Source organism: Phascolarctos cinereus, unplaced genomic scaffold (assembly GCF_003287225.1).
Source record: "Phascolarctos cinereus isolate Bilbo 61053 unplaced genomic scaffold, phaCin_HiC Scaffold_5;HRSCAF=322, whole genome shotgun sequence".
Taxonomy (NCBI): Eukaryota; Metazoa; Chordata; class Mammalia; order Diprotodontia; family Phascolarctidae; genus Phascolarctos; species Phascolarctos cinereus.
Genome location: NW_027555958.1, coordinates 127226609 through 127239278, shown reverse-complemented (window position 1 = coordinate 127239278; position 12670 = coordinate 127226609). Strand labels below are relative to the sequence as shown.

The 12670-nt window shown below is 37.2% G+C and overlaps 1 protein-coding gene across 3 annotated transcripts in view; it reads right to left on the bottom strand.

Moving 5' to 3' along the window:
• ARHGAP18 (Rho GTPase activating protein 18) overlaps window positions 1–12670 on the bottom strand; it is a 238025-nt gene that overhangs the window by 164177 nt on the left and 61178 nt on the right. The window contains exon 1 of one of the 3 annotated variants that reach the window (XM_020987027.2): window positions 1689–2076. The exons of the other annotated variants lie outside the window; for them this stretch is intronic. Coding sequence (XP_020842686.1) covers window positions 1689–1894 — 206 coding nt within the window. The 5' untranslated portion in view covers window positions 1895–2076. Of the gene's footprint in view, window positions 1–1688; window positions 2077–12670 lie in introns of those variants that run through there. 3 annotated transcript variants of the gene reach the window in all.

Genomic DNA, 12670 nt, shown 5'->3' with positions numbered 1-12670 from the left:
GGGGGGGGAGGCCACGTCTACCCACCTATGTGGGGGCCTCCGGGTAGGAAGGCAAAGAAGCCAATTTAAAAATCTAGTAAGAGAAACCTCCACAAAGGGAAGTGTAGCCTTGAGGCAAGGACACATCCTGGAAACACCCCCTTACTAAAATCATTCCAGAATGTGCTGACCTTGCACAATTCTGGAAGCATTTCAGCTGTCATGTGAGACCAGGTTATGGAAGTGATGGCATTTCTGAGGCATGCTGCTTACTACTAAACAATTCACTAATGCTCACTTGTTCTTAAAAGAAACAGTGAGCTACACTCCCTAGACAACCCTTCCACTCCCTCTTTCAGCAAATTCCAATTTTGTTTTAAAAGACTAAAAAATTAACATATTAATCATTTAAAAGCAACAATTCTAGAGCACTCAATGCTTACAAAGCATTTTCTGCACAACCACAAAGTAAGGTAGGCAGCACAAAAGTTCTTTGATCCTCATTTAACAGGGGAGGAAACTGAGGCACTCAAGATGGTTTAAAGGCATAGCCAAGGTCACAAAGCTAGCAAGAAAAATAGTATTTGACTCCAGTTCTCCTTACTTCAAGTCTCAGCACTTTTTCTACTATACATCCATTTCTCTTAGCCTAGAAAAAGTAGAGGCTGAATGGAAAACTCATTGTGGTGTCAGTGTGAGGGAGGGGGAAAAGTGTGAACTCAGGCTAAAATCCTAATCAAAAGAGCAACAAACCTGGGATTCCTCTTATGTCATCTCCCCTAAATTTATTAAGTTTCAAATGCAAGTGTAAGTTATTTTTTATGTTTTATTTTATATATTTTATAGACAGAATTCTTCTGAGGTCAAGGCAGACAGGGTCATAGGGATTAGGGTTGGTTTGTTGTTAATTGTTTGGGGGAATGTTTTATTAAGCATTCAAGGAGGTAACACTCTAATGCAGTGCCAAGGGTACCTGAGTAGCCATTTGTTTTTGCAGGCTTTGGAGCAAATTCCTCACCTACTGGGCCAATATTTACAATAAATACCTAATGGAGGAGGTGTCAATGTTCAGCTCAGTAAGGTCACTGGGAGAAAAGAGAAATAAAAAGAAAGGCCCAGGGAAAAGAGAACAAAGTACACAGATAGTGGGAAAAGGTACCGTGTGCACCCCAGTGGCCTTATAGTTCAGTGATCTTATACAAATAGAACGTAGCAGAACATACAACACACAACCACAGGCCAGTTATCTTTGGCGTTTTACCTGAAAGGCTTGCTTTCAGTAAGAGAAACTATACTGATCTAATAATAACGAGTTGTACAACAGCGTCCCTTGCCGCTTGGCAGACCTTTCAGCCAACGGTAAGTACCCATGCTCGTCCCCTCGTGCCCATTCAAGCATAAGAAGTATCTCCAACCCGGTCATTTAATCTCCCCACATTGACACAAATGCACCTGCTACAATTCCCAGTCCTCCTGCATCTTCAGTAGGCATCCCTTAGGACACTGCCAACTCGGATCTGAATAGGGCCAGAAACCCAGAAAAGCTATGTGCCAAGCATTCATTTCTGCAGCTGCTGCCAAGTGGGGTGCTACCATCCGATGACTTTCTTTCCTGATCAGTTTCTCTGCCACTGCTTTCTTGGAGCAGGTGAGAGGTTTCGATTTAGTTTTTGTAGGTTATCCCTTCTCCCCGCACCTGGAGCACTCACCTTGTCAGAGCGGCTTCTTCCCCCTGTTTGGCATTATTCCCAACCAGGGCACCATCCTTGCTGCTGGGATGGTAGGCAGTCAACACAACTCCCTGAGAACCAGAGAGCCAGTTCATGGTGACAGAAGAAGCATAATTTCTGGGGACACTTGGAGAGAGGGAGAGACCAGGAGCGAAGTTCCTGTCTCGCCTGGCGACTCGGCTCATTAGCACGGGATGGCCCCTCCCACCCCGAGGGTAGCATTTGAAACAGTGTCATGGGGGAGGAGCTACCCCGGTTAAATGCTTCCTGTCTCTCCAATTAGAGGCCGTGACTCGAGTATTGTTCTACCCAGGGCGCTTCCAGCTCTTGTGGTCTCAGCTGGGGTGGGAGTTTTTACACGAACTGACTACATTCCTGCCCGAATAGTGTCCACCGATAATCAGTAACAGTGTACGAACAGCACCTCACTCAGACACAAAGCGAATCTTCGCACAGTCCCTTTCTTCCAATTCCTGTTTCCATCTGATTATTTCTGTTACTTCATGTAACTTGAGTAAGAGCTTTTCTTAACCCATTTAGTGCCAGCTCTTAAGATTTCTTCTAGGAAACTAACAATAAGGGGAAAATAGATTGACCTGCAGCAAAAAGCAGTACAAAAAAGCCTACTTTTTTTTTAAGCGGGGTGGGGGTGGTTGTATGTTTCATGGAGTTCAAACTATCTACCATTAAGTGATCCTGACTCTATGTATCTTCTTCCACACAAAGTTACACAGCTTTATATCAAAGTATAGCAGCATTTCCTACTGCCCTCCCTATCTAATGCACAAGAAATAACTTTAGTAAATTAGAAAAGGAGGGGGTGGGCAGGGGTTGAATGAAAAACATTCTTTAAAACACCCTCAGAATATCAAGTCACGAGAGTTCAAAATTCTCTCCCCCTTAGAAAATTCAACTCAATGCACAATAAACAAACATTTATTAAGCATTTCCTATGGAGAATGCATGCTACAATAATATGTTTAACATTCTGCATTTCAAGATGTATTTGTTAAATTCAGACCTTGAAAAACGCTGAATTACCAAACACCTTAACAATTTATAACTTTTAAACTTTAAACTTTTCAATATTACCATCCCATAAGTGTACTCTTTACTTCCTTCCTACACTTAAAACACAAAATCATTAGAAACAAGTGGTTCGGTACCTTTCTAAATTCTGTAAATCTTAACTTTTTTTTTGCAAAAGAGGAGAAATATATAAGTAAGCTATAAGCATTTGGTGGTTTTCCCAAGCAAAATAGTTGAGAATATGTACCACAGGAGCATTCTTAGTTTCAGTGTAGCTATCAAGTTGTAATAGTACTTTCAGCTAGATGAAATCAAACATATGTTGTATATAAATATATATATACACACATATATATAAATATCTATATGCACACATACATAAATATCTATATACACACATACATAAACACACATACACATATATACACATGTTTTATGACAAGGTAAGGGCAATCTTTGGCCCTGGTCCAACTCTGGCCCCTGAGATTTGCTAATGGTAGCAAATACACTCCTTTCCCATCATATCGCTTTCTTTTCGACTTCATCTTTCTCCCCTCACCTATTTCTTTTTGTCTTATTCTCCTACAACTTCCTTCTTCCCTCCTTTCTGCAGTTTGTCCCTCAATGCTGCCAAGTGTGAAGATGAGTAGAGTCAAAGGATCTGGGCTTAGAATCCCAGTTCTACTGCTTAACACTTTCTGTGACATTAGACAAATCATTTTATAAATCATATAAAATGCTTACATTTCATATATTGCTAAAAAATTATAAAATGCTGTCCAGGTCTCAGAATGACTGCAGTTTTTTTCTCCCAAAGGACGACCTGTACAGGCCTATACATGTCCATGTGACTTGCTAATGCACTATGCGTTATGAGTATTATTTTCATTTTACTCCATTAGCTTCCATACACATGAAGGAAGGGGTATCCCCCCCTTTATTCCCCAGTAATTGGTCAGGTGAATCAGGACAAACAGTTATTTAGGTTCTGGCTGGGTGTACATAGTCTCAACTGCAAGACAAAATATTGTTTATGTATTTTCTCAGGAAACGTTTATGCAATTTCAACTTTTCTAGTGTCCAGAAGAAAAACAAATTTCAGTCCAGATCCATCTACTCTATCTATGTGCTCCTATGAGTAGATTGCTTTTGTTTCTGTGTCAATTTGATTTCTAAAACCTCTTCACTCACAAAGGTACAACCCTAGCTCTAGTTTTTCATCAGCTCTTAACTAGACATCTCTTGGATGTACTCGTAATCAGTCTCCTTGCTTGCGGTATCTCCCTTCTCTAATCCCTCCTTTACACAGCTGGTGAGAAATTTTGCCTTGGGTTGCTCTCCATTGACTGTGAGATAAAATGTGAATTTCTTTGTGTGACATTTAAGGTCTTTCCCAGTCTGGTTCCCACCAATCTTTCCAACTTTGTTTTATACTTACTATTCCTCTTCACAACACTATGTCATATAGCTCAAATGGACTACTACACTCTGAATGTAATACTCCGCCTTCCAAGCTACCTGTCCTTTCTCTCCTCCCCCCAGGCTTAGCAGGTACCCCATCTCATCTTGGCGTCTTAGCAGCCTTCTCTTTCTTCAAGATTCAGTTTAGGTGTTACCTCTTCCAGAAAGTCTTCCCTAATTTCCCCTTCATGTACTCAGTACTCAATTTTCCTTGAATTATGCTTATTTATTTACAGGTTGTATTTGTATCAAGAAATATACAGTAACTTTATAAATAAAATATTTTTGTGAAAATGGATAGACCTAAATGATTGGAGAATTATTCATTGTTCATTGCTAGTCTGAGCCAATATGACAAAATAGAAATAATAATAATAATAATAATAATAATAATAATAATAATAATAATGATATTACTAAAATTAATTTACTTTTTTCATGGTATACCAATCAACTACCAAAGAATTACTTTACAGATCCAGGGAAAATAATACTAGAATTCCTATGGAGGAACTAAAAGCCAAGAATCACGGGGAAATAATGATACAAAGTGGGAAGAAAGGATCCCTAGCACGACTAGATCTCAAACTACATACAAAATAGTAATCATCAAAAGTGACTTGGTACTGAAAAAGAATGAATTGGTACTGGTTAAGAAATAGAGAGGTCAATCAGTGGAACAGATTAGGTACACAACATACAAAAGCAAATGAACCCAGTAACCCAAAGTTCCAAGTTACTGGAGGAAAGGAATCATTATTTGATAAAAATGTAGTGGGGTGTTGGTGTACACCTAGACCACTTAAAATGGTACTAGTCACATGGAAGATGTAGTATATCACATGGCTAGTAAGCCAGGCAGAGGCAAGACTTGAACCCTAGGCCTTCCTGAATAAATGACACCCTACCTACCTACTAGGCTGGGCTGCCTCTCAGATAGTAAGTGCCTAGTAAATGTTAACTGAATTGGATTTCCTGTCTCTAAAAAGGGTTTACCTTTTAAAATGCAGTTGCTTTTAACAAGCTGATCCATTTTACAAGTGGACGCTATTTTTGTATACTTTTCTCCCACCTCTGAGAAACAAATTCTGGGAACCTCATATCCCTGAAGGTGTTAAAAGGTTTCCATTGCTGATTATATGCCAAAAATTCCTGTTATGAAACATCTTTAAAAGTAATTATGAACTTAAGACAGTTAAAATTTTTTTTTCATTCATTCACAGTAAGCAGAGCAGATACTAAGTGACACAGGAAGGAAGGAAAAGCTTCTGTTTTAAACAAACAGTTTTTAAACAAACAGCTCTAGAAGGTTCTGAAGCTACTAATATTTTGCAAAGTTGCATTCAAAAATAAATATATGAACAAATGTCTCCACTGCAATGCTAGTCTCAAAGAGTGGATTGTTTCTGACATTTTGATTTAGTAGTCTATTAAGTAATGTACAGTTTTATTACAGAATAGTTATTGAGCTTGGGGTTATACAAGAATTGCAACATTTTTCACAGGCGATTTCTTTTGCTTTCAAAAATAATCAGTTTAGGGGGGAAAGCTACACAGAACTTCAGATTTCCATCAATAAGAGATTTAATTAATGAAGGAAGCAAAAGAAAACTACACCTTTCATCATAAATATAACTGTATAAGCTGTCCTCAAGCTTAATTTACATACTGAAAATGGTTTGTTTCACAGCTGAGAAATAAATGAAAAATAATATTAAGTTATGTTAATTTCACTACATTTACTTCAACAAATATTCCTTAAGTATTGTACTGCAGAACTGAAAAGTTCAAAAGAGGTATAATTAATTGTAACCCCTTTAGAGTAATTAGCTTGCTTTAGCTTAGGGACAATATAATGGCCCCTATGGTCCAAGAAATTCCCTCCTCTGCAACTTTCCAGGGTTTATTTTAAATGAAAGGTTAAAAGAGTTCATTCACAATGGCTGAGACCCCGGTTAGAAAACTGTGACAGTCAGGTGAGAGTTGGGTGTTATACCTAAATTTACACTTATATCTAGACCTAGTTAGTCACTGCCCTCTTTGTGTTTGAGGCAAAAGTCATGTCATTGGAAATGACTGGGTAAGGAAATAGCAGATTGTATTGTAGTTTAAAAAGCAGATCTTTATTTGAGACTTCCCTCAGTCCCTGAGTAGATCAATACACAGATGGTACAAGCCTGGGTCATTTCCTAACCCTTCATATCTCCCTTTTCTGCCACATTTCAGTTCTACCTTTTCTTTTCTTTTTTCATTAATTACCCCAGGGCTGCTGTATCTTTGAGCTTTTTCCTGCCCTAAAAATCTCTAGTTCTGAGATAGTTCTGAGATAGAGCCTTGTTTTTATGCAAATTCTTTAAAGCACGAACAGGACTCATGAAATGACTTTAACTGATTTCAGGAGATATACAGGCCCAGTTCACATGTGGTTCCAATTGACTGAGTTGATCAGAAAGTATTCTTACCTAGCAGAGCTAATATTTTTTTTTGTAATATCTTTAAGGTGGGTTGTATATCAATGGCTCTCTGCCTTATACTAGAATAGTTATAGCTCATAGTGCTTAAAATCTTGATGGGGCATATGATAAATCCACAAAAATATAAAATATAAAATAGAATACAATTACCTGAGAGATACAAAGGAAAAACTACAACTCAAGCCATAAAAGTAATTTCTACCTTCAGGAAAATTTAAAGGGAAAACTACAATTTTGACTGGATCTTAAAATTTTATAGGATATCTACCAAAGATGGGAATAATAGAGGATATGTTAAGAAACAGAACAAATATATGATCCAAGACAAAAAAGAAAAAAGAAAAGAAAGAAAAATGAAAGAAAGGAAGGAAGGAAGAAACAGAGCAGAGAAGCAATATAGTTTAGTGGAAAGAGCCCTGGTTAAGGGGTAAGGAAACCTGGGATTGAATCCTGGTTCTAATCTTACTAATTAATAACTGTGGTCATGATATCATTTAACCTTTGATTTACTACTTATTAACAATAACATTCTCATAACATTTCATTGTCAAAAACTTTTATAACAGACATGGAAATAACATAAAAGGGTAAAAATTCATCCCAGAATAGGTATTCTTTCCTTATTCTCATTCTTTCTGGTCCAGTAATATGGAAACTACACATAACATCTGCTTTGACAGTTTATTTCCTGCATTCATAACAAAAAATCCAGGTTTCCGTCAAAAAAGAATTCTGAAACAAAAGCTTCTGCAACCTCTTTAGTCACCACCATCCCTGGTCCGGAGCTTAGGAGTCCAATTTTGTCTTTGCATAGGCTAATTTTGTTCATTAGTTCATTCATTCATTTAGTAAACCTTTATTATGTATCATCAGTATACAGAATACTCTGCCAAGCATGAGAACAAAAATTTGATAATATACTCTCTGTTTTCAAGAAGCATAGTCTAGTAGAAGAATAAATCATAGTCATAAATAAAATCATAAACACATTCTTTAAATAGAATTTCCTTTAGTATCTGGGGTCTTCTTACCATAGAACAACCTTCTACCGCACCAACCCCTTATCCCATTAGTGATTTCTTTCTAGGGGTCTCATTTTGGGGTGGACTCAGACTGGTCATGCTTCATTCTCTTCCTGGCTGTACTTCTTACTCTCTGGACTTCACCTCTCAGGTGGAGTAACCCTTGTTGGCATATTCTGCCTCCCCCTACTTTTCAATTACCTTTTATGTATTGACTTCCCCAATAGAAAAACCACAAACTGGACCTAGAGCTGAATAATAGAAAGGAAGCAAATCAGATAGGATTTGAGAAATTTTGCAGAACCTTCAAAAATCCCAAGCTAATCCTTAGCACTAACCCCATCTTTCAGCATCAGTATTCTCTAGGTGATACTATATGTCTATGAATCATGGAACACTATGTGAGGAAGCAAAAGTGTGGGTGAACCAAAAGGTGCTAGGCATGGTGGTATAAATAGGCTGCAATATATTTATCCTCCACCCTCCCCCATGAGCTACAATCAAGAAAAGACATAATATGCATCATCAAGGAAATGTAAGATTAAGAAAATATTTGGAGTGCTCCTATAGAGAGAAATAATGAAGGATACTTTAGAAAACTGGAATGCTGTTGAAATATTAAGAGATCTAGGAGAGGATTTACAGCCTCCAAAATCCTTGACTCCTCACTTTCACTCACCCCACATATCTAATCACTTGTCAGCTTTGTTATTTCTCCTTTCACAAGATCTATCCAATAGAAGCCTTCGTTATCTATGACCTAGACTATTATAATAGTCTCTTAACTGGTCTGATTCAAGAGTGTCCCCCACTCCAGTCTATCCTCCAATGAAGGGAAGAGAAGGAAATAGGAATGAGAAGGGAAAAGAATAAGGAAAGGAAGAGAATAGGAATGAGAAGAGAATATGGAAGGGGAGACAGTAGGGAAGGGAAAGGAATAGAAATGAGAAAGGAATAGGGAAGGGAAAACTATAGGAAACAGAATAAGCATTTTTATAGCTCCTACTATGTGCTAGATATTGTGCTAAGCACTTTTATAAATATTGTCTCATTTGATCCTCATGAAAAGGTTGTGAGGTAAGTGCTATTACACCCATTTTACAATTGAGGAAACTGAGACAGATAGCTGTTTCGTCACTTGTCCAAGGCTACATAGCCAGTGAGTATCTCAGGTTAGATTTAAATGCAGGTCTTCCTGAATCCAGGCTCAGCACACTATTCACTGTGCCACTAGCTGCCTCCACATAGCCACTAAAGTGATATTTTTAAAATTCAGGTTTGATCATATCCCCAGCTTCACCCCTCAATGAACACGAGTGACTCTCGATTACCTCTAGGATCAAATGTAAACTTTGCTATATGTATGGCATCCAAATCTCTTTGGCTAGTCCAACCCTGCTCATTTCATAGATGAGAAAATTAAGGCCCTTTGTAAGGAAAGTATGAGGTTGTCACCTGCCCACAGACATTTAGATTTTAAATAGTAGAGTTGGTATTTGAATATCTGACAACTCAAAATCCACTGCTTTTTGGACTATACCATGTCACCTACCTGGGCGGAAAGAGGGAAGGAGACATTGATGATAGAGACCCCTGAAGATCATGGATTATTGAGATATAATAGATTATTGGAAGGTGTTAATTGTTCGAGGTCAGAGACTGTACCCTGCAAACTATGAATATCCTCTACTACAAATCAGCAAGTACTGATGACAGCCCTCTCATTCTCATGGCAAAGGTAGCAGTCAGCAACTCAGAAATGCATTTGGACAAGATTTAAATTCTTATATGTATGCATCTAGTCTAGAAAAGCATCTTTATTTTATCACTCTCTTCTTCATCTTTGCATGTTTCTTTTTAAAAATCATCTAAGTTTTATTTTCCTCTTTCCATATACTGAAATCATGTCCTACCCCCAGAATCCTCTGCTTTGCCCAACTCCTGTTTAAACTGATAGATGAATGACATCCAGACTTTGTGGTTGTGATGGGTGAGTATGGACCAAGGGAGCCTGACATGCCTCAAGGGAAAAATTCCAGGAAGTATCTTATGTTCAAGCACAGTGTAGGGAAGTAGAACTTCAACTATGACAACACCTGACTCACCCCTCAGCTTAATCCCTTGGACGTGAGTGCCCTAAAATCACTCAGATGTGTGATCACGGCTGAACCTTTCAAACATTAGTAGCACTTTTTTGCTTTTGGTTGGAATATGTTTGGGTAAGGATTCTTCTTAATTACTGGTATACATGCCTAATCATCCTTGGTGGCACTCACTGGTAGTGATAGAGTGATGGGACATGGACCCTGAATTTTCCCATACATTTCAGTAACCCAGTCCCTGGATTTTCCCACACAACCCAGACCCTGGTGTCTCACTTGAGGCATTTACTACATCCCATCCCACCTAGATACTCAATAGTCCTTTTAATAGTCCTTTCACCCATCCCAGACCACTTAATTCCTTTCACAGTTGCTCTTGGGCCACCCCAGGCTGCTTGCATATACTGCCCACTCCTTAATCCCATCCAGATCCTCTCACTGTCCTTTTTGCATATAAGCACCAGTCTCATCCCCATTAAGTTGCAGATTCCCTAAGAATCTCACCTGCTCCTGTTGGCATTACAATAAACCTTGCTACCTTGACTTAAAGAAGGGCTTACATGCTTGAATTCTTTCCAGGCAGACTTGCCCTGTACCCTGACCTTTCAGGGTTTCTAGCAACCCTCAAACCACATCATCGGGGTTCCCAATGCCCAAATCACATCAGTCACAGAGGCAGCCCTAGGGGTGTACAAGGTAGGGTAACACCTAGGAACAGTGTTGGTAGGAATACTTTAATCTTTTTTTAAATTTTTTTTTCATTCACTTTGAACTTAAACATAAAAAGAGAAAAGAAAAAAAGAACACTTCTATACTGTACATGCAGCACAATATGAGAGGATTCAATATAAAACAATAAATTTTCATTTCAAGAAAACCTATATAATATATAATAAATACTACACATTGTTTTCAAAGCTACCTGGTTTTCCTTTGCTTCCTTGTAGGTTTTCTTTATTCCTCTGCTGTCCATGAAAGTTTTTTCCCCAATTTTCTGCATTCCTTCTATTCTTGGCTACAGTGTTTTTATACATACAAATAATTTTTAATTTTAAATCATTGAAATTATCCTTGCAATATATTTTAAGGTCTGATACTGGTGAATCTTCTTCCTTTACATCTTTTTTCCTGTTTTTTTAAAAAATTTCAGACCTTTTATAAATGTTCACATTTTAATTGATCATTTAACAAACATTTATTAAGTGCTTACTATGTGCCAGGGGCTAGAGATACAAATACAAAAAGAAAAAAAATATTATCTACTCTTAATGAGTTTATATTATTTAATACCCTTTCCTTCTCCCCAAAAAAGTATTCTACATAGTATTTACTTTGTGATGAGTCAAAATGGAGCCTCCAACCTACCAGCAGACAATAACACACATAACACTCAATGGGACAACTTTTCAAATTTTTCCAAGGACACCAAGGGATTTTATCCAGGCTGAGATTGTCAGGATAAATGTTCAATTTCAAAGCTATAAGCTAGAAGTGTCTTTTCTTAGACTCTCACAAAAAGCTAGGGATGCAATTTGCAGCCCTACCCCCAACATATAGCTTTTTAAACTAATAGCACACACTGCTATAAAATGGACTAAAAATTTGAACATTTAACTGAAACATCAATGACAACACTTATGAACAGGGCTTGGAAAGTGGACAAAAAGCTAATCATTTGCAAACCTTCCAGCTGGCAAATCTTTGAAGGAAATGGTGGACAACAATGAGCCCTTAGCCTCATTCCTCCACAAGCTCTAGAAGAGCAGTTCTCTAAGTTTTTGGTTTCAGGACCCCTTTACACTTTTGGAAATTGAAGATCTCAATGAACTTTTGTCTATGTGGGTTATATTTATTTTTGTTGTTTAGTTGTCTTACTCTTCATGACCCCATTTGGGGTTTTCTCAGTAAAAGTACTGGAGTAGTTTGCCATTACCTTCTCCAGCTCATTTTACAGATGAGGAAACTGAGGCAAACAGGGTAAGTGATTTGCCCAGCTTCATTCAGCTAGTAAGTCTCTGAGGCTGAATTTGAACTCAGGTCCTCCTGACTCTAGGGCTGGAAATCTACTCACTGTGCTGCCTAGTTGCCCAATTTATATTAGTCATGTTAGAAAAGTTTATTTATTAATGTATTTAATGTTTATTTATTAATTTATTTAAAAATTAAAAACAAACCCATTATATATATTTATCAAAAATAACAATATTTTCCAAAACAAATTAATAAGAATATAAGATTAGTTGTTTTACATTTTTTATCTCTTTAATGTCTAGTTTAATAGAAGATAACTGGATTTTCATATCTACTTCTGCATTCGATCTATTATGCTATGTTGTTCTGATTGAAGTATATGAAGAAAATCTGACTGAGTTGGAAAAGGGAGGAATATTTCAATAACCTTTTCAGATATCATGGATATTCTTGTTTGATAATATACCAAAACTTGAAAAGTAACAGTTTCTTAAATATTAATTACAATGTGGAATTTGAAACTCTATCAATGAACTTTTCATACGCTAGTACCTTAGAATTCTTTGGTCTGTCTTGTACTTTGAATGGATCTTTACCCAAATGTGGTTTTATTACATCACGCATTGACCATTTAGAAAGTATTGGTTTAATGACACATTTCATTATATAATATCGATTTATATGCATTTGAATCACATTCATTTGTATCACCATTTATATCAGTAAAAATCTTTTAAATATTGGAAAGCTACCATGGCTAAAGACACAAGTTTTCAAAAATTCTAATTTTTGCTTGTAAGTTTTTATTTTATCATTGGCAAACAAATTCTGTTAGTTGTTTTCCATGAAGAGACAGGATCACTTCATTCGTTTTTGAGAAATTATTTATCAAATGCCCAAAT